Source organism: Labeo rohita, chromosome 3, assembly GCF_022985175.1.
Source record: "Labeo rohita strain BAU-BD-2019 chromosome 3, IGBB_LRoh.1.0, whole genome shotgun sequence".
In the NCBI taxonomy this organism is placed as follows: Eukaryota; Metazoa; Chordata; class Actinopteri; order Cypriniformes; family Cyprinidae; genus Labeo; species Labeo rohita.
Window position 1 is genome coordinate 15,655,277 of NC_066871.1, and position 27,198 is coordinate 15,682,474.

The 27,198-nt window shown below is 34.8% G+C and overlaps 4 gene segments (V, D, J or C); all 4 read left to right on the forward strand.

Annotated features, from left to right (window-relative positions):
• Positions 1 to 5,126: 5,126 nt before the first annotated feature.
• Positions 5,127 to 5,701, forward strand: LOC127158698 (Ig heavy chain V region 5A-like). The segment is given in 2 exon segments: positions 5,127 to 5,242; positions 5,346 to 5,701. Coding segments are annotated over 2 exon segments (399 nt in total).
• A 1,720-nt stretch (positions 5,702 to 7,421) lies between these two features.
• On the forward strand, positions 7,422 to 7,874 carry LOC127159742 (Ig heavy chain V region 914-like). The segment is given in 2 exon segments: positions 7,422 to 7,477; positions 7,558 to 7,874. Coding segments are annotated over 2 exon segments (366 nt in total).
• Positions 7,875 to 11,428: 3,554 nt separating this feature from the next.
• Positions 11,429 to 11,881, forward strand: LOC127159821 (Ig heavy chain V region 914-like). The segment is given in 2 exon segments: positions 11,429 to 11,479; positions 11,568 to 11,881. Coding segments are annotated over 2 exon segments (357 nt in total).
• A 3,755-nt stretch (positions 11,882 to 15,636) lies between these two features.
• On the forward strand, positions 15,637 to 24,961 carry LOC127158709 (Ig heavy chain V region 914-like). The segment is given in 2 exon segments: positions 15,637 to 15,728; positions 24,648 to 24,961. Coding segments are annotated over 2 exon segments (360 nt in total).
• Positions 24,962 to 27,198: the final 2,237 nt, after the last annotated feature.

Below are 27,198 nucleotides of genomic sequence, written 5' to 3' on the forward strand. Positions count from 1 at the left end.
CTAGAGATTCCTGAAGCGTCATCAGTACTATTACTTCTGCTATGTGAATCACCAGCCCGATGACAGTTGGGTATGTTCACTGATCACTGATTGTCAAAGCCTACTGAACAAAACCGTTCAGGTGTATAAAATATTGAACATTTGTACATACTGGCATATGCAGAACTGTATGCAAATATCTCTCCTCCTCCTCTTTATTTGAGTATTAAGATGAAAAGAAGCAGCTTGTTCTCACTTGTCTCACACCATGATCTCCTCATCTCTCTGGTTGTTGCTGCTGCTGGCAGCTGTTTCTCTTAAGTCTTTATAGCTTTTATAGAGATACTTCATATTACAAACATTCATGGTTATACATAATGTTGTCATATCTCTCTATATTTTCCCCTCAGGTGTCCACTGTGTTGAACTGACCCAGACTGATTCTCTTGTCTTAAGTCCTGGTCAGGTTTTGACACTGTCCTGTAAAATCTCTGGATATTCACTGACTGACAGCAGCTATTGGACACACTGGATACGTCAGCCTGCAGGAAAAGCTCTGGAATGGGTTGTAGAGATAGGTAGTAATGGTGACACATATTACAGTGATAAACTGAAAAGTAGATTTCAAATTACAAGAGACACTTCCAGCAGCACAGTGACTCTGCGAGGACAGAATATGCAGACTGAGGACACAGCTGTGTATTACTGCGCCAGAGAGAGAAAACACAGTGATACAAAACACAAGCAGTTCTGCTCAAAAACATCTTGAATGAAACAAGCAATAAAAAGTCCCCATACTGTAAGAACATAAAAATTACTCTTACTTACAGTGTTTTACAGTCCAATAAATTCCTGAGAAATGATCCACAGACTTTGTAATGTAACCTAATAGTACAATCAATTTGGTTTAATCAGATTAAAAAATATTTTTGACTTGAAACCAATTAATTAGAAGTTACCACATGACATGAAGGACATTTTTAGATTAGATTAATAACTGTTTGCTATGTATAGTCAGTTATAGAGTGAAAGTTAAAGTCAAAATTATTAATCTTTGATGAGAATACTGCTAATATTACAGTAGAGGGCACTCTCTGCCTTCATGAAAAACAGATTTTAGCAGATCAGGGATGTTGAATGATTAATGCAACACATTAAAACATATCACTGACATAATTGAATAGTTTATAGTCTTTCTGATGTAGGTCCAGCAGAACCATACTTTCAGAATCAGTGCTATTACAGTCAACATAAAAAACATTATTACTTGAAATACATTTTAACCAAAGTAAAATAAAACAGAAAAAAGTAAAAAATTTTCAGCTAGTCAACATTTCTCAATTTAATGCCATGAATGTTTTGATATAAGCGATAAATTATATTTTTGTCACTTCTAGGTGTCTAGCTGTTGTTAAAAAATGTAATTACATACAGTCACAAACTGTTTACATTTTCTGCTCATAGACTGCTCATAGATCCATGTAAATAATAACTTTATAAAATTCAAAACGTAAAGCCTTTTTTAAAATAATGTTCAGGACAGTGTGATGCATGTGAAGTTCATTAAACGCTCTGTATGATTATGTAAATGTCCTGTTGGATTTTTAAACAGCAGACATGAGTCAGTTTATACATTCATCTGATCATCTGATTATTTGCTACTTGTTTACAATATATGGAAGATAGGATTTATAGGTTATCTTGTTTTTTAATGGCAGTAGCCAGAAACACAATATTGCTTCATAAGCAACATTATAATAATTGGATGTATAAATAATATTGGATGTATAATGTATAAAGATTGAGCAGCACATTAAAATTACAGAAGAGGTCAAGGTACAGTAAAAAGTCCTAGAACTACTGAAATTGTTAAAATAGAAAAAAATATAGAAATTGTAAACACTCTCATTCAAGTATGTTTGAAGAAATTACAAAGTCAGATTGATATAATGGGTAAAAAAAATGTAAGTTTACTTTCAGTGGAAATTAAATTACAAACAAAATATTATGGTAATTTAATATTATGTAATTCTATCTGTCTCACCAATAGTGGCATATTTTGTATATTAGATTTTAAAGCTCCACCCAAATGTAAATGACATTACATACAGTATTTCTACCAGCAGTGTTCAATGACATTGTAGCAATTGATCTTCTGCATCATATGAAATGGCTCACATTTCATTCTTCTTTTTTCTCCTGATGTGCTTTACTAGTATGTATAGACAATCTATTTGTCTGTGTATTAATATTTAATTCTAGTTTCAGATTTTATTAATGGAATAATAGATGTACTGTATATGATAATGCTGACAAGCCATTATAACCTTTTGTTTTAGGTGTTAATGGTCAGAGGCTGGAGTCCGTCCCATCAAGTCTTGTCACCAAAAAGCCTGGAGAAACTTTAAATCTCTCATGTAAAGGATCTGGATTTGGTTTTGGACAGTACGGCATGCACTGGATCAGACAGCCAGCAGGGAAAGCACTGAACTGGATTGGTGCTATCTGGTATGACGCCAGTAAAACAGTGTATGCTAAAAGTGTAGAGGGACAAATAGAGATCACTAGAGATAATGCAAACAGCATGGTGTATCTGAAACTCTCTGGTCTGACAACAGAAGATACAGCTGTATATTACTGTGCAAGAGACACACAATGATGCAATAAAAGCATGGAGCTGTACAAAAACATGCCAGTTAGGAAAATAAGACAAAAAACAAAACAAAAAAAAAAAAAAAAAAAAAAAAAAAAAAAAAAAAACAGCAGATGGTGCTGAAGCACAGTACAACTCTGATCCAAAGGAACAGACAAAAGACATCTTATCCTAATGGATGATATACTGGCTAGAGCCCGACCGATTTATCGGCAGGCCGATATTATCGGCCGATACTAGGCATTTTCCAAACTATCGGTATCGGCATTTATAATGGCCGATAAATGAATATTTCAAAAATAAAATAAAAACGGACGAAACACCCTTCAACCATGTCATGAGTGTTGGCGTTGTATAGTTTGTCCACCAGAGGGCACTCTACACCGTCCCTGTTGGCAACACTCGTGTATAACGCGCCACACATCCTGCAACCTGCTGATCCAGCCAGAGTCTGCAGAGAGAACCAGTTATCCGCGAGTGAGATCATCGGTGAAGTGTGTCCATGGTGAGTTGGTCACGAGACATACATTGCTTGAATAACAATTAAAAGAACATCCCCATCAGTTCTCTTAACTCAAATAAGCATGACAAAATTCGTGACTATCATGTCCAGTAGGGGTGGAGCAGAACCCGAATACGGTATTCGGAAAGGCACAAATAGCGTGTTTTTTACAAATACTTATTTTGAACAAATACTTAAAAAAATATTTGTATTCGGGAACAAGAAAAACTTTATATCAGAAAGCTGCGTTTCCTCATGAGACCGCAGTGCATGTCCGCATGAGCGAGTGAGTGAGTGACATTCAGGAGTCGGGGGGGGGTTGGGGGCAGGGCTCGAAATTGCGACCGTTTTGGTCGCATATGCTCCCAAAATTTAATCTGCGCGACCTCAAAATATATTTGGAAGCATTTGTGCGAGAAATTGTTGTGGTGCGACTTGTTTTCATTTCTTTACAAAACTTTCGCTAGCTTAACTACTGCCCAGACTGCTGTGAGCTGATACAGTGTCAGTTTCGCCGTTCTCTCCAACATTACATAACTAATTAAACTTGATCTTTGCATTCTTAACTTTAATGCAGATTTTAGATATTAGCCGTCAATCACTCCCTGTCACTGACACTGCGCTCCGCTGAAACTCGAACAGGCCGTTTCTTTTCTCTCTCAACCAACCTCTGTTCCGGATTTGCACAAACTACATTGAAATTAGGGGTGTGTGATATGACGATTTTTGATTGTGGACACAATCTGCTTTTGATGAAATATACTATATTTCGTGCTACAGAGCACATTCTGTAAGACGCAATTCTGGCGCCTCCGTCTCAATATGCTGTACAACGCAGCATACATTCACATCAAATGATAACTCAGCTTCAGAGTTTCACTCACGCAGGGGCGTAATGTCCACTGGGGACACACTTTTCAAAATCCCGTTTGTGTCCCACCACTTTTAAGTTGCTTTGTTAAATTAATGTCTTGTATTGTAGAATGCACGCTCAGCACCGCAGAGAGTTTCGCGCCATCGTTAAAACGAAACCGAAAGTAAAACGCGCGCGCGCATTCAAAAGCAATTTTAATACCCCACGTTTAGAGGGCGACTCCCCAGTTAACCTTAGCATAGCTTCCCGTCACTCATTAACTTAGTTGAAACTCCTTTGGTGCTGTTAAATAAGCCGAGAGTGAAGCGGAATTAGCTAGTAATTACGTTACGTTGTTACAGTGTAGTTGACTGACTGTCCTTTAACTTTTGACAGTGAGACTGAAGTATTTCTTTAATAGCGTGAAAGTTATAGCAATGAGACGTATCATCTCTCCTTGGCCTGTTATATTGAAAATGTATGTTTTACAATTTGCAGTAAGACGTTATCCATTGCTAAATTGTGGCTCATCATAGACTAGCTAACCACAAAGCTAGCTAATGCAACTATCAGTTTCATATCTTAAGTTTGTATTTTTATACATTTTATTTATCAGAACTTATTTTGATGTTCCTCTGTTCTGTTGTGACAATAAAAGAAACAAGTTTCTTTTTAAAATGCATTATCATATTATGTTGGTTAAAACTCATAAATAACTACAAATAACTAATGTTAGGGAAATCTGTTAATGTTTTGTTGCGCGTTTCCTAAATAAAAAAAAAAAAAAAAAAGTAAAATATCGGCCGATATATCGGAATATTGGATTTTAAAACCAATAAATATTTGTATCGGTATCGGCCTTCAAAATCCTTTATCGGTCGGGCTCTAATACTGGCACATATTCACCTAGATTTGCCTTAGTTATATCAAGCCCTTAAAATTGAGAAGAAAATGTATAATTCATTCATGTCCACAAGAGAAAAATATCTAAACAAGATATGTCATAAAGTCTCTAATGAGAGCAATAACTGATATGAACCCTAACACGAATATTTTTGTAGCATGTAGATTTGATCAGTAGCTCTGTATGATTATGTAAATGTCCTGTTGCATATTTAAACAGCAGACATGAGTCAGTTTATACATTCATCTGATCACTAGAGGGAGTGAAGAATCACTTCAGTTCATTCAAACTGTGCTGTGAAACAAACCATGATCTCTTCATCTTTACTGTTGCTTCTGGCAGTGATATCCTGTAAGTTTAGTTTACTTTCTGTATTATATGTAATTTTGTTGGTAAAAGTCATATTTTAAATGTCATGATTTCTTATTAACAGATATTATTTGATTTGATACAGGTATTGATTCATATGAACTCACTCAGCCTGAGTCTCTGATTGTCCGTCCTGATGCCACTCTCACTATCAACTGTAAAGTCTCATATTCAGTTACAAGTCAGCATACAGCCTGGATTCGTCAGCCTGCAGGAAAAGCTCTGGAGTGGATTGGAGTGATCTGGGGTGGTGGAGGCTTAGACTACAAGGATTCACTGAAAAGCAAGTTCAGTATCACCAGAGACACTTCCAGTAACACAATAACACTGCAAGGAAAGAATATGAAAGCTGAAGACACAGCTGTGTATTATTGTGCCAAACACAGTGACAGACACCAACAGACTCCCTGTACAAAAACATCATCATCATATTACAAATAAAATTTTTTAAGGATAAGGATTGTTTTCCTTATGCAAATCATGATTTTCACAGAAACAGGTTTTCAAATGTCATAATGACATTATAGACATTAATTCAGCTCGTACAACAAAATTCCATAAAAAAAAGCCTTATAATTAAGCATTTATCACCAAGTACTGCGTCATTTGTACCAATATAAAGAAAATAAACACTCAAAAAATATGAAAGTGTCATGATGACAAATTGATGTAATATATGTATAATCACTGGATGAGTGTTACTGAAAGGGCCAAAGTAATTTACAGATTCTTAAAAGCCACAGAACTTGTGGATATTCAGTTGGTAGCCACTCACCAGTCCAATAAATCTTAATATAATATTAGATTTTAAAGCTCCACCCAAATGTAAATGACATTACACACAGTATTTCTACCAGCAGCATTCAGTGACATTGTAGTTGAACATCTTGTATCATTTGAAATGGCTGACATTTCATTCTCATTTTTTCTCTTGATGTGCTTTACTAGTATGTATGCAATCTGTTCTTTGTATTCATATTTATTTTCCAGCTTCAGATTTCATTAATGGATGGACTGTATATGATAATGCTGACGGGTCATTATATCTTTCAGTTGTTTTAGGTGTTAATGGTCAGAACCTGGAGTCCATCCCATCAAGTCCTGTCACAAAAAAACCTGGAGAAACTTTGAATCTCTCGTGTAAAGGATCTGAATTTGATTTTGGACAGTACGGCATGAACTGGATCAGACAAACAGCAGGACAAACATTCATCTGGATGGGTGCTATCTGGTATGACGCCAGTAAAACAGTGTATGCTAAAAGTGTGGAGGGACGAATAGAGATCACTAGAGATAATTCAAACAACATGGCGTATCTTAAACTCTCTGGTCTGACAACAGAAGATACAGCTGTATATTACTGTGCAGGATGAACACAATGATGCAAACATGCACAGAGCTGTACAAAAACATTTCTGGGAGAAAAAAAAAAGAAAAACTGAAGATGGCGCTGCAGCACAGCATAACTCTGATCCAAAGAAACAGAACAAAGACATTTTATCCTAATGGATGATAAACTGGCCCATTTTTACATGGATTTACCTGGAATATAAGCTCATTTAAAAGCCATGGTTGATTATTTAATGATAGTGAAGACTATTTTTATCATTTACACATTTCAAATCTTTCAGGCAGTCTAGATATTATTACTGATACTGTCATCATTGTACTGTTTATTTACAAATTTATTCTTATGAAGCTCATATGAAAAAAATATTTCTTATATCACACTCAGTCTTTTCCAGTGTGTATTAAAGTGTCTGTTACTGTGGAGGAGCAGCTGCTCTACTCACTGAACACAACATCTTTTTAAGTAAACATTTACTGCCAACCAAGTAGTTACAAATTTTGGTATCTTCATACTTTGATAGATATAATATTATAAATTGTTTATAAATTTAAAAGCCATGATTGCTGATACATATGTCATGAATGACCTTAAGTGAATGTGAATGAAAGAAAAAAATGTAGTTGAATTAAATGTGTTCTATTGTTAATGTCACAGATCCATTCCTGTCCTTCTGAAAGAGATGTTAAAACAAAAACAAAAATGTAGATACTCATTTACTGGGTTGCATATACAGAACTGTATGCAAATATTCCTCCTCCTCCTCTTTATTTGAGTATTAAGATGAAAACAAGCAGCTTGTTTTCACTTGTCTCACACCATGATCTCCTCATCTCTCTGGTTGTTGCTGCTGCTGGCAGCTGTTTCTCGTAAGTCTTTATAGCTTTTATAGAGATACTTCATGGTTATAAATAATGTTGTCATATCTCTCTATATTTTTCCCCCTCAGGTGTCCACTGTGTTGAACTGACCCAGACTGATTCTCTTGTCTTAAGTCCTGGTCAGGTTTTGACACTGTCCTGTAAAATCTCTGGATATTCACTGACTGACAGCAGCTACTGCAGTGGCTTCATTCGTCAGCCTGCAGGAAAAGCTCTGGAATGGGTTGGAGACATATGTGGTAGCGGAAACACATATTACAGTGATAAACTGAAAAGTAGATTTCAAGTTTCCAGAGACACTTCCAGCAGCACAGTGACTCTGAAAGGACAGAATATGCAGACTGAGGACACAGCTGTGTATTACTGCGCCAGAGAGTCACAGTGACACAGAGCAGTTACTGCCTTGTTCAAAAACCACATTAACACTTGGCACAAAAATACACAGTTTTATGCTAAGTATCCTCACTAAGTTACTTCTAATTACTGATTCAGTTTCAGATGCAGATTAAATACAATATTCTTAAAAATGAGTCAAACATTAGTGTGCTTTCTTTATAAAAAACGTACCAAATTGCTTTCCAGTTGTAAAATATCATTATTTATCATTGTTTCATGATAGTGAAGTCTATTTTTATTGTTTTTAAATCTTTCAGACAGTCTAGATATTGCTGATGCTGTCATCATTGTATTGTTTATTTACTGATTTATTCTTATGAAGCTCATGACTATTAAAAAAGAGATTTCCTATTAATCTCTTTTACTGTAACAATGCTAGTAACACCACACTCAGTGTTTTCATGTCTGTGGAGGAGCAGCTGCTCTACTGACTGAATACATCTCTTAAAAAACATACACTGCCTACCAAGCAGTTATAACTGTTGGTATTTTCATAGTTTAATAGTTATAATGTTTTAAGTTAATTTGATGAGTAAATCATTTTAATCAAATCTGACTGAAGTTTAAATTTGTACCACAACATCTACTGCATTCAGTGGTGGGCAGTAACGAAGTAGTTTTACTTCATTACTGAACTTAAGTACAGTTTTCAAGTATCTGTACTTTACTGGAGTAGTTTATTTTGAGTAACTTTCACTTGTACTTCACTACATTCCGAAGCGTAAGATCGTACTTTTTACTTCACTACATTTCATAAAACATATCGTTACTCCTCAAAAAATATCACGTGCTCTAAAATGAACAAGCGGTGTCTGATTCATGAACAAACTGATTCTTTTCAATGAACCTGTTAAACTGATTCACCAATCGCACCAAACGATTCATTCACAAATTGGAATGATCCGATTGCAGCTGTTCTTGAGTCGACAACTCATTGATTCAAATGATCCGTTTAGAGCGAGTCTCCAGTCAACTGAATTCACAAGTAAGAATCAGGAGATCCTGTGCGCACGCGACTGATGCTGCGAAAACTAAGTTACTAATGTCGAATTTTAGGATTAATTATTATAACTGAAAATCATATTTAGATCATATTTAGGCTGTCCGTTGTTTATGAATTACATCTGCTGTAAAATGTGATCTGTTTAAGCGCACTGAAAGGCTTGAATTCAGACACATCAAAATAAAATAACTCGTGCATTCATATTCCTCGCTGATGTAACGTTAGCAGTTTTATTAAAATGCTACGCATGTAGCCCTACGTGACGTCTGTTTTTATATTGTTTAGCAACAGTATAAATTTTCATTTGGGTCAGCTAGAATAGACAGATATGAATGTTTATTCAACCATACTGAAAATAATTAAATATTGTTAGCTGATGCTAACTGTCTAGCTGCTTGCTGGTGCTAAGTTGAGATCATTTTTAGACATAAAGTCCACATATTTTTATTCAACCACTTCGATTACATCCGAGGGAAAAAGAAAGGATGTCATGCTCAGAACATGGTACTTGTCAAAGTGGAAAGTGATGCCCTCTGGGGTCATTTGGCCAGGGGTGTTTTTACACAGACAATATTTGAAAGGAAAAAATCATTATGAAAATATAATTATATTTTCCTTAAAATGTTCTTGCTAACTTCAGGCCTTTTTCTCAAGTCATATATAACTGTCATGTTATGCAAAACAAGCTTTAAAACACTTTTTTCTTACTGGTGAAAATTTGATGGTCAAATCTGTTTTCTCTCAGGTACATGGCAGTGTAAGCTTCACACTGAATATTACTACATCACTCTCATCAACATAGTCCATATCAACAACAAAAATTTATTTTTCGGGAAAATCCCAGGTATTTTGAGCAGTAGGATTATAAAATAAAAAAAATGTGCTAATACAAAATTCAATTAAGTAGCCTATATAAAATTGCAAAATAAATCTATCAGTACTTTTTTACTTAAGTACATAAAAAATCAGGTACTTTTGTATTGTCACTTGAGTAAAATTGAAAGAGGAGCACTTTTACTTTTACTGGAGTAATATTTTATTATACTTATCTGTACTTTTACTCAAGTACTTGACTTGACTGTGTACTTCGTCCACCACTGACTGCATTACATTTAAAGACATATAAATGTAGTCTTTTGAAATTATATACAAAGTAAGTCTGTTAGTCTACTATCTAATGATAAGTCTACATTATTAAGCTTAAACAAAGAAACAAATAAACAAAGAAACAAATATATAGTAATTAATTTTGTTATAATGAATACTTTGACAAAAAGAGAAAACTCCTTTGTTACTTTTAAATAATGGTCAAGAAGCTGCTCTTTGAATAAATGTCATCCACTTATGGAGTGGCCAAACATATATCATTTTAAACAGCTACTGTATATGAAATTCTAACATGAAATCATGCTGTTATTATTCATAAATGTATATTTAGAATGTAAATGGAATTATAGAAATGTATGTAAAAAACAACATCTTGATTTTAACGGTATATACTCCCAATATTGATACAGTTTGACAAAATAGCCTTTGAATATTTTGAAACAGCCTTTCTGTCTTCGTCTGTATGACGTAACCCCCCTTCATTTGACATACATAAACATGATCAGTCCTGCTCCACTGGATCTCATATGAGGTCACTTGACTGTACTGAATCAAAGATGTCCAACAACCTGCTTTACCTTCTGTTTTTACTGGCCTTTGCAAGTGTGTGTCATAATGTGAAACCTTACACCATCTCAAACTGTAACAGTAAATATTCACTCTACCTGATGTTCTGTTCTTATTTCTATTTTATTTTCAAATAGGAGTGAAAGGTCAGAATTTGGAGTCCATTTCTTCTGTATCAGTGGTAAAGCCTGGAGAAACTCTGAGTCTTTCCTGTAGAGGATCAGGATTTACTTTTGGAAGCTACAACATGCACTGGTTCAGACAGCAGCCTGGAAAAGCACTGGTGTGGATGGGCCGTGTTTGGAGTAATGGACAAGACTATGCCAAAAGTTTTGAGGGACGAATAGAAATGACTAGAGACAATTCAAAAAACATGGTGTATCTGAAACTGTCTAGACTCTCAGAGGAGGATTCAGCTGTGTATTTCTGTGCAAGAGAAGCACAGTGACACAAACCTGTGTGCAAATTATACAAAAATAGGTTTACACAAACACACTTGCAGTGTAAAACTGCATTTCTCATCTGTGACAGTAGGTTGCAGTAGAATCCAAGTAAAGTTCACTTCACAGTGACTCACACAATCACATTTTCTTTTAAACACCTTAATCAAGCATTATAAATACATCATTATATTTTTCGGTTCTTCAAAAATGTCATGAGATAAAGTTAATTTCACAAACATTCTAGTCAAAAGAAACTGGAATGTTAATAAGCCCTTCAAACACTGGATTCTGGTTATCGTCTTTATGTAAAAGATCATCTGATCTTCCATCATTTCCTCATTATGCATATTCAAAATAATCTATGATAGGCTGCACGTATTTATATCCTGCTGAACTGAGTGAAGCTGTAGAGTCATATAAACACTCACAAGATGAAGAATATACCTTTATTATTAATTTTGTTCAACCTAAACAGTGAGTTAATTAAGTGTGTGTATAGATAGATAAATAGATAGATAGTTTGATTAATTTTTTTCTAAAAAATTCTACTTTCTCTTTACAGGCCTGCAATGTCGAAAAATGGAGTCCATTGAAAGCACAGTTGTGAAAAGGCCTGGAGAAACTCTGACTCTGTCCTGTAGAGGATCCGGGTTCAGCTTTGGCTGCTGTGCTATGCACTGGATCAGACAACAAGCTGGAAAACCACTTGTGTGGATGGGTCTGGGCTATAGTTCTGGAAGTGGACATAAGGCAGAATCCTTTAAGGGGAGGCTTGAAATCAGCAGAGATGATTCAAAAAGCATGATGTATCTGAAACTGTCTGGACTGAGAGAAGAGGACACAGCTGTGTATTTCTGTGCAAGAGAAGCACAGTGACACTAAGGTGTGTGACAATGGTACAAAAACTGGTGTAGACACAATTACAGTATAATTTAAAACTGCAGTTCTCATCTGTGTCAGTAGGGTTCAGTGCAACACAAGAAGTCGTCCACTACACACACAGAAACTACACAGTGACTCATACAGTCACACAAAACTCTTCTAAACTTTTCAAAACTTAATAAAACAATAAAAAACTAATTTTTCCAGGATGCACTGCTGATCTGAAGCCTAGTGCTGGTTTAGCACAAAAGTAAATTCAAACTGTAGCTTGTAGCTTCATACATAATCTCATATCTGTGGTGTATGCATCATTTCTAGATAAGCATATTATAGTGGTAATAGCAAGAAATGAGCAGAACTCAAATTAGCTCTCAAACAACATGCAGCCTTTGCTTGTGCAGTGCAGTTTTCTTTATGAAATATGCTGCAGGTATCTGTAAGGACGAATTTTAATGCATGAAGCAAAGAATCAAATCAGACTAAATGCTTTTGTTTGTGAAGAGAGTCTATTTCCCAATGGTAAATTTGCAATATCAGGCCACAATGCAAATCTTTCATGACCCCTCCTTATTTAAGGATGTGTATATACTAATTATGCTGCATATTTAGTGCACAGTTAAGAGCAAAACTTAAACGTCATGACTGTGTGGATACTGTTGCTGCTATTTTCTGCAACACAAAGTATGTTATCATGAAAATGCTACCATGCTGTTATTAATTTTCATGTTAAACATTGTTTTGAACTCATGTGCTTCTTTCTCCAGGTGTCTACAGTGTTGAACTCACTCAGCCAGACACTAAACAACTATTCATTGTCTAGCAGTAGCTACTGCACACACTGCATACAACAAGCTTCTGGAGGACTGGAATGGATTGGAAGAATTTGTTGTACTGGAGGCACAGACTATAGTGAAAAACTAAAGAACAAGTTCAGTATCTCCAGAGACACGTCCAGCAGCACTGTGACAATAACAGGCCAGAACATGCAGACTGAAGACACAGCCGTGTATTACTGCGCACGAGAGTCACAGTGACACAAATCAACAAGAGGCATGCACAAAAATATCCAGAAAGACAGAAAATCAGATGTAGACAGTTATTTGCATAAAAAGAAAAGCATAAAACAAAATCTCTGTGAAAATTCTGTCATTATTCCTTAAAAAATATTTTTTTATTATAATAGTTATTATTATTATTATTAGTAGTAGTATTACATTAACTAGCCATACATTCTACTGTACTGAAGTATTATATGTTTGTCACAATTTCTTAAAGTTTACCTGGACTCTTAGTTTGATGGGTTGCTGGAAAGGGTTTTGTTTGTGTGTATATGATATGATGACAGTTTTTCTAAAATAAAACGGTCAAATGCTTATAAAGTGTCTGTCGAGCAGTTATGGAGACAATGTCCACATCCTCATTTAGTGAGACAGCAGAGGCCGAAACACTGTGAATGTCACTTGCACTTCAGTAAGCTATGTGTAGGCTAATAAACAAAACATTTATTCACACAGGTGTATGCAGATAGATATATTCATTGAATTATATTGTTTCAGTTGATTGAAAACAGTAACTTATTCAATGTGCTCACTTATACACAGCAGGGCTGAATGTTTTGCTGAAACTATTCAACATCATGTAATGTGTAAATGCAACATGTACAATCAACAAGTACAAAAATAAATTGCAGAAAATATTTTTCTTAATTTGTGTCCCATGAGAATTCTGCATTAGACATATAACAGAAAATGAAAAGATGCATATTCAGAATTTAATAATAAAACTGAGTTTTCATCACTCAACACTGGTAATAGTTTGTCATATTGTTCTTTAAAAGTTTGGTTAATTAGTGGTTACACGTTACAGAGACAAACTAAAAAACTAAATTTTAAGTTACCAGAGACTCAACAGCAGCAAAAAACTCTAAAAGGACAGAATATGTTGAAGGACACAACATTGTTTTATGATGCACAAGAGTAAACACAGTGATAACCCACAAGCAGTTCAGCTTTAAAACATATTTAATAAAAAAATAAAAAAAAAAAACAAAAAACAAAAAACAAAAAACTCATACATATATATAAGTGCATAGAAACCATATCATATTTCATTGTTTGCTGTTGTTGCTGTCAGATGTTCTTTATCAATACAGTATATCAGTTATATCAAGCCATCAAAAAGAATTAATCAATGAATAATATGAACCCTAACAGGAATATTTTTGTAGCCTGTAGATTTGATTAGTAGCTCTGTATGATTATGTAAATGTCCTGTTGCATATTTAAACAGCAGACATGAGTCAGTTTATACATTCATCTGATCACTAGAGGGAGTGAAGAATCACTTCAGTTCATTCAAACTGTGCTGTGAAACAAACCATGATCTCTTCATCTTTACTGTTGCTTCTGGCAGTGATATCCTGTAAGTTTAGTTTACTTTCTGTATTATACATCATTTTGTTGCTAAAAATCTTATTAACAGTTTTTAAATGTCATGCTCTTTTATTAACTGGTATAATTTGGTTTGATACAGGTATTGATTCATATGAACTCACTCAGCCTGAGTCTCTGACTGTCCGTCCTGATGCCACTCTCACTATCAACTGTAAAGTCTCATATTCAGTTACAAGTGATGCTACAACCTGGATTCGTCAGCCTGCAGGAAAAGCTCTGGAGTGGATTGCAATGATCGGGTATCAAGGAGGCTTATATTACAAGGATTCACTGAAAAGCAAGTTCAGTATCACCAGAGACACTTCCAGTAACACAATAACACTGCAAGGAAAGAATATGAAAACTGAAGACACAGCTGTGTATTATTGTGCCAAACAAACACAGTGACAGACACCAACAGCCTCCCTGTACAAAAACATATTCACATTACAATATTATCAAGTTTTCAGAACTGATATTCATTCATTCAATTCATCTGATGATATTAATGGTAATAAAGATTAAGATGCAACCAATCAGTTGGAAAATCAACAAATTACCTAACAAACAGCACATAGTAATTAGCTGAAATAAGCATCATAATCGTAAACTGTGTTTTAATATAAAGTCAATAAAATCCATTATATTTTGCATCATTTTGCTAAATTCCTGTAAGGTTATAAAGCTTTTTTTCAATAAAGGTGTGTCTTGCTTGAGCTTGTTTTGACCCTGTTTTGCTGTTGTCTCAGAAGTGTTTTCAAAGTTTCCAGCACTGTTTGATCAGCATTGAGGGTTTCATCAACAGATCTGTGTCAGTCAATGAACTGAAGTGATTATTCTGTCTGTGTGATGTGAGTCCAGGAGGTTTATAAGAGATGTGAGCTGCCTGATTAAACACCAATAGATGACACTAATCTATCACTTCAATTTATACTGTTGTAAGGCTATACTGAATTTTGCTAAATAGATTTTCAGTGGTTTTAAACACTTTCCAGGTTATGCCCTTCAAAACTGTACTGTGAAGTTAGAAAATGTCTGCTATATCGATAATTATTATGTTCCTATTTGAATTTCACATTAAAATGAAAAGCAGTTGTATTAAAGAACATAAATATAAAAGTAATACAATGCACAATAATGGCATTTATCTCTAAAAGTAGAAAAATAATAATGTTCTGTTTATATAGATCAAACATAAAACATCTTAATCTGGACCAAATATCTGTCATTTTATATCATTTCTCTGATTTGAATATGCAAATCACCTTACTTCTTTAAATGTGACATGCATCTTTGTGATCTGAACACACATCTGAAATCTGGAAACAAAGGCTGTCTTTCTGGTTTAAACTTACCATACACCATGTTAAAAAAGTTTCTCATATTTGTAATTCTAACAGTTTTACCACGTAAGTCACTACATAAACAACAGTAGTGCAAAAAATGTAACATTATACTTCATTGCATGTAATATTGTTTCTTTTTCCACAGGTATTGAATGTCAGACATTCACTCAGTCTGAAGCAGTGGTTAAAAAACCAGGAGAATCTCACAGACTTATATGTACAATAACTGGAGTTACTTTCAGCGGTCTCTATCTGAACTGGATCAGACAGAGCCCTGGAAAAGGACTGGAGTGGATTGCATACATCAGCACAGGCAGTTCTCCGATCTACTATTCCCAGTCAGTTCAGGGCAGGTTCACAGTGTCCAGAGCTGATTCCAGCAGTCAACTGTACCTACAGATGAACAGCCTCAAGACTGAAGACACTGCTGTGTATTACTGTGTAAGAGAGTCACTGTGAATGAGTTCAGTGTCAAAGCAATACAAAAACTACTTCCTCATTCACATACAGATGATGAATATTGACTAATCAGCCACATTTCATTGCATAGGGATGTTAAATTATAATGCACATTCTAACAATGTGGGTTGTAATTAAAATGTGCAACTTTAAATTTCAAATGTTTCAAATACAACACTGCCTCTATGTGCTTGAAGAGCTGTGCTTAACTTATGCATACTCTAAAATGCTGTGGTCTGTACCTAACTGCTCATTACCTGCATGTTACTGAACCACAATCAAGGTGACAATCAGCATCACATAATTACTAACTGAACAGTATCACACAAGCAAGAGGGCTGTTGTTATCAGTAAAGTACAGCTGAGATTTAGCCATTGGTATGAAGACGCACATTAACGCAGTCATAATTATATTCAAAACAAAAGAGTTTTATACAGCAGTTTGATAAATATTAAGTTAATATAGAGTAACTTGCCTTTTAGACACAGTGTTGCCAGTTAATCGCTCCGTTAACAAAAACAGCATCAATCTAAGTCAAGGCACAATTAACCATCACTTCTCTAAGCAACACAGTGGTATTTACTTCCTGAATCCTGAATGAATCAGGGGTTTTTAATAAATCGGTTTGATAAATGACTCAATGATTCACTCATAAACACAATCACTTGTCGCCACATACTGGCATAATGATTTACCCTGCAGAAAGAGTCACTGCAAAATCCCCACCAGTTAACCATCTCTCTGGTTGTTGCTGCTGCTGGCAGCTGTTTCCTGTAAGTCTTCGTAGCTTCTATAGAGATACTTCATGGTTAAACATAATGTTGTCATATCTCTATTATATCTGGCCATATTTTTTTCCCCTCAGGTGTCCACTGTGTTGAACTGACCCAGACCGATTCTCTTGTCTTAAGTCCTGGTCAGGTTTTGACACTGCCCTGTAAAATCTCTGGATATTCACTGACTGACAGCAGCTACTGCACTAACTTCATTCGTCAGCCTGCAGGAAAAGCTCTGGAATGGGTTGCAGCGATATGTGGTGGTGGTGACACATATTACAGTAATAAACTGAAAAGTAGATTTCAAATTACAAGAGACACTTCCAGCAGCACAGTGACTCTGCGAGGACAGAATATGCAGACTGAGGACACAGCTGTGTATTACTGCGCCGGAGAGAGAGCACACACAGTGATACAAAACACAAGCAGTTCTGCTCAAAAACATCTTGAATGAAACAAGCAATAAAAAGTCCCCCATACCTACTGTAAGAATACGAAAATTACTCTTATTACATCAGTGGTTTACAGTCCAATAAATGTCCGAGAAATTAATGGATGACACCTAATAGTACAGTCAGTTTAGTTTAATCAGATTGAATAATATTTTTGACTTGAATACAACCAGTTCATTAGACTTTACCACATGAAGGACAATTTTAGATTACATGTAACTATTTGCTATGTATAGTCAGTTATAAAGTGAAAGTTAAAGTCAAAATTATTAATCTTTGGTGGGAATACTGCTGATATTACAATAGAGGGCACTCTCTGCCTCATATGATGAAAAATAGATTTTAGCAGATGAGAGATGTTGAAGAAATAATGCAACACATTAAAACATATTGCTAACATAATTTAATAATGTATAGTCTTTCTGATGTAGGTCCAACAGAACCATACTTTCAGAATCAGTGTTATTACAGTCAACTAAAACTAAAACCATAAAAAATGTTACTTGAAATAAAATACATTTTAACAAAAGTAAAATAAAATAGAGAAAAGTAAACATATTTTTTGTCAGCTAGTCAATATTTCTCAATTTCATATATATTCCATAAATATTTTAATATAAGCAATAAATTATATTTTTGTCACTTCCAGGTGTTCAGCTGATGTTAAAAAATGTAATTACTTACAGTCACAATGTCTGTAAACTGTTTTCATTTTCTGCTCATAGACTCTGTTCATGTACATAATAACTTTATTAAATTCAAAACTAAAAGCTTTTTTTTTTTTTTTTTTTTTTTTTTAAATAATGTTCAGGACAGTGTGATGCATGTGAAGTTCATTAACAGCTCTGTATGATTATGTAAATGTCCTGTTGCATATTTAAACAGCAGACATGAGTTTATACATTTATACATTCATCTTCAGTTTATACATTCATCTGATCACTAGAGGGAGTGAAGAATCACTTCAGTTCATTCAAACTGTGCTGTGAAACAAACCATGATCTCTTCATCTTTACTGTTGCTTCTGGCAGTGATATCCTGTAAGTTTACTTTACTTTCTGTGTGATACATTATTTTGTTGCTAAAAGGCTTGTTAACAGTTTTTAAATGTCATGCTTCCTTATTAATAATTTGTTTTGATACAGGTATTGATTCATATGAACTCACTCAGCCTGAGTCTCTGACTGTCCGTCCTGATGCCACTCTCACTATCAACTGTAAAGTCTCATATTCAGTTACTGACTATGGTACAGGCTGGATTCGTCAGCCTGCAGGAAAAGCTCTGGAGTGGGTTGGATATATCTGGAGTGATGGAAGGTTATTCTACAAGGATTCTCTGAGAAACAAGTTCAGTATCACCAGAGACACTTCCAGTAACACAATAACACTGCAAGGAAACAATATGAAAGCTGAAGACACAGCTGTGTATTATTGTGCCAGACAAACACAGTGACAGACGCCAACAGACTCCCTGTACAAAAACATCATCATCATATTACAAATTAAGTCTCATAATTTTCCCCAGTCTAATCACTAAAAATAATTTGCACCAAAATAAAGAAACCAATAAAACTCAACAATCATCAGTTTTTGCAGTACTTCACCCTCATTTGCTCTTTCTTTACAATATGTGGAAGATAAGATTTATAGGTCATCTTGTTGTTTAACAGCATTAGCCAGAAACACAATATTGCTTCATAAGCAACATCATAATAATTTGAATGATAATGTATAAAGACTGAACAGCACATTAAAATGACTGAAGACGTCAAGGTACATTAAGAATTGTACATTTTAGAACTACTGAAATTGTTAAAATAGAAAAAAAAATATAGAACTTGTGAACATTCTCATTCAAATTCAAAATTCAGGTGGAGTGGAGGCTTAAACCATATAATGGGTAAAAAATTACTTTTAATGGAAATTAAACTACAAGCTAAATATTATGGTAATTTAATATTATGGATGATCCTAATGGATGATATACTGGCCCATATTCACCTAGATTTAACTAGAATATACTATTTAAACATCATGATTGCTGATATATATGCCATGAATGACCTGAAGTAAATAAAAAAAAATATATATATATAATAAAGTTTCATTAAATGTCAGTGCTTCTGAAAGAAATGTAAATAAAAACATATATATTTATACAGTATATATAGCCCACAATACAAAATCATATATAAGAATATGATATGTAGATACTCATTTACTAGTTTGCATATGCAATTTTATGTAAATATTCCTACTTCTCCTCTTTATAAGAAGTATAAGGATGAAAAGAAGCAGCTTGTTCTCACACGTCTCAAACCATGATCTCCTCATCTCTCTGGTTGTTGCTGCTGCTGGCAGCTGTTTCTCGTAAGTCTTTATAGCTTCTATAGCAATACTTCATATTAAAAACACTCATGGTTATACATAACGTTGTCATATCTCTAACATGTCTGGACATATTTTTCCCCTCAGGTGTCCACTGTGTTGAACTGACCCAGACTGAATCTCTTGTCTTAAGTCCTGGTCAGGTTTTGACACTGTCCTGTAAAATCTCTGGATATTCACTGACTGACAGCAGCTACTGCACTCACTGGATACGACAGCCTGCAGGAAAAGCTCTGGAATGGGTTGGAGAGATATGTAGTGATGGTGGCACATATTACAGTGATAAACTGAAAAGTAGATTTCAAATTACAAGAGACACTTCCAGTAACACAGTGACTCTACAAGGACAGAATATGCAGACTGGGTAGATGGGTAGAAAAAGGCATCATACATATTAATCACATTTTTCAGTCTAACAACTTTGTTTCATTTTCCTACTTAGTCCAGGAGTACGGTATTGGGAACAATCAATTCTTCAATTATTTGTGACTTAAATCAGCTGTTTTATTTAAAATCAACATTAGAACCATCAATCTTCAACTTCCTTCCGCAGTAGCAGATTTAATAAATATATCCTCCCTGTAAAAATTACTTTCCAAATTATACAAAATTATAAACAATTCAAATAAAACCATAACTTTACCAAAATCAAATGGGAAAAGACCTTTCTATTGCTCCTGATACTGACTTCTGGACTCAAATTTGTAAAAATATTCTATGACTAAAAACGCCAACCTTCAGCTCATACAGTATAACACTCTTCACAGAACACACTACACTGGGAAAAGACTTTCTAAAATGGGATTCACATCAGAAACTTGCTCGCACTGCTCACAAAATTGTCCGGACACATATATCCACGCCACATGGCACTGGCCACCCATTAAACACTTTTGGAAAAAAGTCACTGAATCCCATTATACCCCTTACTCTGTCTACTGGGTGATCTATCAACCAGTGTTCGAATTGCGTTAAAGCTCTTGAGGGTCCCCCTAAAAAATAAAATAAATAAACCTTATATAAATCATTTGCATCAAAGTCACTTAGAATAACATAATATCACACAAATACAAACATTATCAACAAAATTCATCTTATCAATATAGAGGAAACACAAACGCTGCATCTGAAATGGCATTTACCCACTGTTTATGCAGGACATGAATGCATTTAACCTGCAGTTACAAACGCATGAAAAGTGTTTTAATAATAAAATTATTTAAAAAAATGAAAAGGTGCTTTAAATATGGAATTACAACCGCCAGTAGGTGTCAGTAAGTCACAGTTAATAAGCGAGTCACAGTGATTGAACCGAATCAATTAAACGGTTGATTCATTCAGGAACGAAACTCCTCATGTTGTTTAGAGACGCAAAACAGTGTCTATGTTTGGAATGATTCTTGTTGGCGAAATAGAGCAAAAATAGGCCATATGGTGTCTAAAACGTAAGTCTCTTAATATGAACTTATAGTTTATTGAACTGTTGTATAAAATCAATATCGCACTTGTGATTTTTGCAACAAAAAAGGCACTCTTCGTGTGATATTGATTAACTATATGAAATTATTTAAATATACATTTTCTGCCCCCATGTCGTGAATTTTGAGAAAATGCATTTTATAGACTGAATCACACAATGAAAGAACGAGAAGAGAAAGAACTAACGTTAAATGAGCACAGTCAGTCTAGCTAGTGTTTAAGCACTTATAACTCTTCTTATAATCTATATAGAATAATTAATGATAAATAAATCTCTTACTTACAGAGTTCGTACATCTGCACTTTGTTGCTTCAATCTGTTCAAATCTGACCAAAACTCCAGGTTTCACAATGACTGTTCTGAACGCCTCTGATTGGCCACTACACTCTAAACTCACCACAGTCGTGTGTGATTGGTTATAATGCGCAACGCTGTAAAAACGCGTAAAAATAAAATATGATTTAACGTGAGCAGGTCTAAATTTAATACAGCAATCCAATCTTTTCATTTAATTTTCACTAGTTTTATGTATGAAGTATTTTATTTTTATTGAAAAACCAGGGGACGCCCCAAGTATATTTTTTTGGGGGTGTTATGGGGGGTCCCTCAATTCGAACACTGCTATCAACTCTCAGTCAGGAAATAACAAACAAAAGGATACTACTTGTAGCTTTAGCCATCGCCAAGAAAACTATCTTCTTGAACTGGAAATCCCAAAACACTATTCACATAACACATTGGAAAAATTTGCTTACAGACTACATATCCCTAGAATATTTTTCACCTCCTTACAACTATACTTCAGAACCACAACACTCCAGATCAGACCTCATTCAATTACAAATCTGACACAATTATCCTAATTATTTATTCACATATTATTATACATATTTATACAGGGTTTTAGTAATATTAAAAAAAAATGAGTTTGCTTTAGTAGCAGAGTCTCATTTATGTAAATTGCTGGTTAGGTTCGAAACCCACCACAGGGTCAAAGGTTTGAAATATGGGAGTAACCCGTTTATTTGTCAGCACAACAACTCAGTGATTAACAAGGGTTTGTATGTGTGGTTTTTCTATAAAACAGAAAATGAAAAGTAAATACAAATATACATGATGAATATTTAGCAAATACACAATTGAACAGGTAAATAAATAGAAGAAATCAAACTCGCTATGCTATATACACTAAATTAAATGGTAAACAGCTCTATCTGTGGTGTATCGCATCAGCGTACTCTGTGGCGTATGCGCATTAAACTGTTTACAGCTTTTTAAATACCGCAGAAAAAGCACTTAGTGAATAAATTGCACTGATACACAAATGAATTCTACATAGATAACATTAATAAATGCAACTACAATTAAAGGTGATATATATACAGTGCAACACTGGTCAGACAGCAGCCTGAAAGAGCACTGGTGTGGATGGGCCAGGTGTGGGGTAGTGGACGAGGACAAGACTAAGCCAAAAGTTTTGAGGGATGAATGGAAATGACTAGAGACAATTTAAAAAACATGGTGTATTTGAAACTGTCTAGACTCGCAGAGGAGGATTCAGCTGTGTATTTCTGTGCAAGACAAACAGTTACATAAACCTGTGTGCAAATGATAGAAAAATAGGTTTACACAAACACACTTGCAGTGTAAAACTGCATTTCTCATCTGTGACAGTAGGTTGCAGTAGAATCCAAGTAAAGTTCACTTCACAGTGACTCACACAATCACATTTTCTTTTAAATACCTTCTCAACATTTAATCAAGCATTAATATAAACATCATTATTTTTTTTTTTTAGTTCTTCAAAAATGTTATGAGATAAATTTAATTTCACAAACATTCTAGGTAAAAGAAACTGGAATGTTAATACGCCCTGCAAACACTGGATTCTGGTTATCGCCTTTGTGTAAAAGGTCATCTGATCTTCCATCATTTCCTCATTATGCATATTCAAAATAATCTATGATAGGCTGCAAGTATTTATATCCTGCTGAACTGAGTGAAGCTGTAGAGTCATATAAACACTCACAAGATGAAGAATATACCTTTATTACTAATTTTGTTCAATCTAAACTGTGAGTTAATAAAGTGTGTGTGTATAGATAGATAGATAGATAGATAGATAGATAGATAGACAGATAGATTGATTGATACATTTTTTTTTCTAAAAAAAATTCTACTTTCTCTTTACAGGCCTGCAATGTCAAACAATGGAGTCTATTGAAAGCACAGTTGTGAAAAAGCCTGGAGAAACTCTGACTCTGTCCTGTAGAGGATCCGGATTCAGCTTTGGCTGCTGTAGCATGCACTGGATCAGACAACAAGCTGGAAAATCACTTGTGTGGATGGATCTGCGCTATAGTTCTGGAAGTGGACATAAGGAAGATTCTTTTAAGGGGAGGCTTGAAATCAGCAGAGATGATTCAAAAAGCATGATGTATCTGAAACTGTCTGGACTGACAGAAGAGGCACTCAGCTGTGTATTTATGTGCAAGAGAAGCACAGTGACACTAAGGTGTGTGACAATGGTACAAAAACTGGTCTAGACACACTTACAGTATAGTTTAAAACTGCAGTTCTCATCTGTGTCAGTAGGGTTCAGTGCAACACAAGAAGTCGTCCACTACACACACAGAAACTACACAGTGACTCATACAGTCGCACAATACTTTCTTCTAAACTTCTCAAAATAAAACAATAAAAACTTAATTTTTCCAGGATGCACTGCTGATCTGAAGCCTAGTGCTGGTTTAGCACAAAAGTAAATTCATACTGTTGCTTGTAGCTTCATACATAATCTCATATCTGTGGTGTATGTATCATTTCTAGATAAGCATATTATAGTGGTAATAGCAAGAAATGAGCAGAACTCAAACTAGCTCTCAAGCAACATGCAGCCTTTGCTTGTGCAGTGCAGTTTTCTTTATGAAATATGCTGCAGTTATCTGTAGGGACGAATATTAATGCATGAAGCAAAGAATCAAATCAGACTAAATGCTTTTGTTTCTGAAGAGAGTGGATTTCCCAATGGTAAATTTGCAATATCAGGCCACGAGGCAAATCTTTCATGACCCCTCCTTATTTAAGGATGTGTAGAAAAATAATATTCTGTTTATATAGATCAAACATAAAACATCTTAATCTGCACCACATATCTGTCATTTTATATCATCATTTCTCTGATTTGAATATGCAAATCACCTTACTTCTTTAAATGTGACGTCCATCTTTGTGATCTGAACACACATCTGAAATCTGGAAACAAAGACTGTCTTTCTGGTTTAAACTTACCATACACCATGTTAAAAATGTTTTTTATATTTGTAATTTTGACAGTTTTACCATGTAAGTCACTACATAAACAACAATAGTACAAAAATGTAAGATTATACTTCATTGCATGTAATATTGTTTCTTTTTCCACAGGTATTGAATGTCAGACATTCACTCAGTCTGAAGCAGTGGTTAAAAAACCAGGAGAATCTCACAGACTTACATGTACAATAACTGGATTTACTTTCAGTGGCCTCGATCTGAGCTGGATCAGACAGAGCCCTGGAAAAGGACTGGAGTGGATTGCATACATCGACACAGGCAGTTCTCCGATCTACTATTCCCAGTCAGTTCAGGGCAGGTTCACAGTGTCCAGAGATGATTCCAGCAGTCAACTGTACCTACAGATGAACAGCCTCAAGACTGAAGACACTGCTGTGTATTACTGTGCAAGAGAGTCACAGTGAATGAATTCAGTGTCAGAGCAATACAAAAACTACTTCCTCATTCACATACAGATGATGAATATTGACTAATCAGCCACATTTCATTGCATAGGGATGTTAAATTATAATGCACATTCTAACAATGTGGGTTGTAATTAAAAATGTGCAATTTTAAATTTCAAATGTTTCAAATACAACACTGCCTCTATGTGCTTGAAGAGCAGTGATGGGAATAACGGTGTTATAAATAAACGGCGTTAGTTTTTCAGTAACGAGTAATCAAATGAATTACTGTTTCCTATGTTACAACACCGTTACCATTACTGCCAATAAATTCGGCGTTACTATCAATTATTATAATATTATTATAATTTTATTTTTCAGTTCATCTGAATGGATGCGCAGCGTACCTGTATTTGATGAGCTGTAAACTCTATTGTGAAGGCACACGACTAGCCGTCACCTTGTCTCACACACACGCAAAGAAATAGATACAGAGCGACAGAGTCTTATACCATGCAGAATGGATGCGCTACGTGTAAAATATATTCTTTGTTGTATTTTCCTCCTTTGGAATTCTTCAGCTTTTAAGAACTGCTGGTTTCTCCGGTAGTAGGCGGAGCTAATGTGCAAACATCTCATTGGCTGGCGCTCACCTGTTATCGTCCCTGTTTTGACTACAGCAAATCAAGTTAGAGCGAATGCAGACAACGTGATTAATATTCATGAACCCAGCAGCTCATTAAACCTTAGTGTGTTTAATATTGTTATTAATAGTAGAATTCGCGGTAATAACAAGACGTTCATAGAAACACTAAATTACAAACAATATCACCACCAGTGCTAAGTTCAGTCAACATGACAAACATGCATTCATACATGGTTATTCTAATTACTAAAGTTCTAATGGCTAAAGTTGAATGCTAATTATAATTATAATATTATATCAGATATTTAATATTAGTCTGGTGAGTAAACTAAAAATGCAATTAATTTCATTAAAATTTCATTCATTTAACATATTTAATATTGGGGTCATCCAAGTTATTTAATATATTTATTTATTTTTTTAAAGCAACACAATAGTTACTTTCCCTGGTAATTAGTTACTTTTATAATGACGTAACTCTTTTACTAACTCAGTTACTATTTGTAAGAAGAAACAAGTAACTATAACTAATTACTTTTCAAAGTGACATTCCCAACACTGCCCACAACAACATTAAAATAGTGTAGATTAGTGTACAATGTTTTATATTTATTTTATAGTTATATTAAATTAGAATTTTTTTTAAGTAAAGCAATAGTTACTTTGCCTGGTAATTAGTTACTTTTATAATGATGTAACTCAGTTACTAACTCAGTTACTATTTGTGAGAAGCAACTAGTAACTATAACTAATTACTTTTTTAAAGGTATGTGCCCAACACTGTTGAAGAGCTGCTTAAATTATGCATACTTCGAAATGCTGTGATCCGCCCCTAACTGCTCCTTACCTGCATGTTACTGAACCACAATCAAGGTGACAATCAGCATCACGTAATTACTAACTGAACAGTATCACACAAGCAAGAGGGCTGTTGTTATCAGTAGAGTCCAGCTGAGATTTAGCCATTGGTATGAAGATGCACGTTAACGCATAATTATATTCAAAACAAAGTTTTATACAGCAGTTTGATAAATATTAAGTTAATGTTGAGTAACCTGCCTTTTAGACACAGTGTTGCCAGTTAATCGCTGCCAGTAAAAGGCACAATTAACCATCACTTCTCTAAGCAACACAGAGGTATTTAGTTCCTGAATCCTGAATGAATCAGGGGTTTTTAATAAATTGGTTTGATAAATGACTTAATGATTCACTCTTTTACATCCTGAGGATGTATAATATTAATATTAATGACTAAGGTGTGTTTTCCCTGCCCATTTTGGTTGTGGTGGTGTTTCCCTGTGTGCTCTCTCTCTCTCTCTGTCTCCCTCTCTCTCTCTCTTTCACTCTCTCTCTGCTTGCTTGGCAGTTGCTCATCAGAGAGTGTGCTGCAGAGGAGGCAAAAGAAGAAGACAAAAGAGCAAAGAAGCAATGTGGAGTGAGGTTCACTTCTCCCCTGTCGATTCTTGTGTCGATTGTGTCGATTCTTTTTCTTTATGTAGATTGTGGTGCATTCTCTTGAAAAGTTGAACTGTTGAACTATAACTTTAGAGTTTTAATTGAAATCTGGTTGACCAGCAGTGTTGTATACTGCACACAGTGTGTACAACTT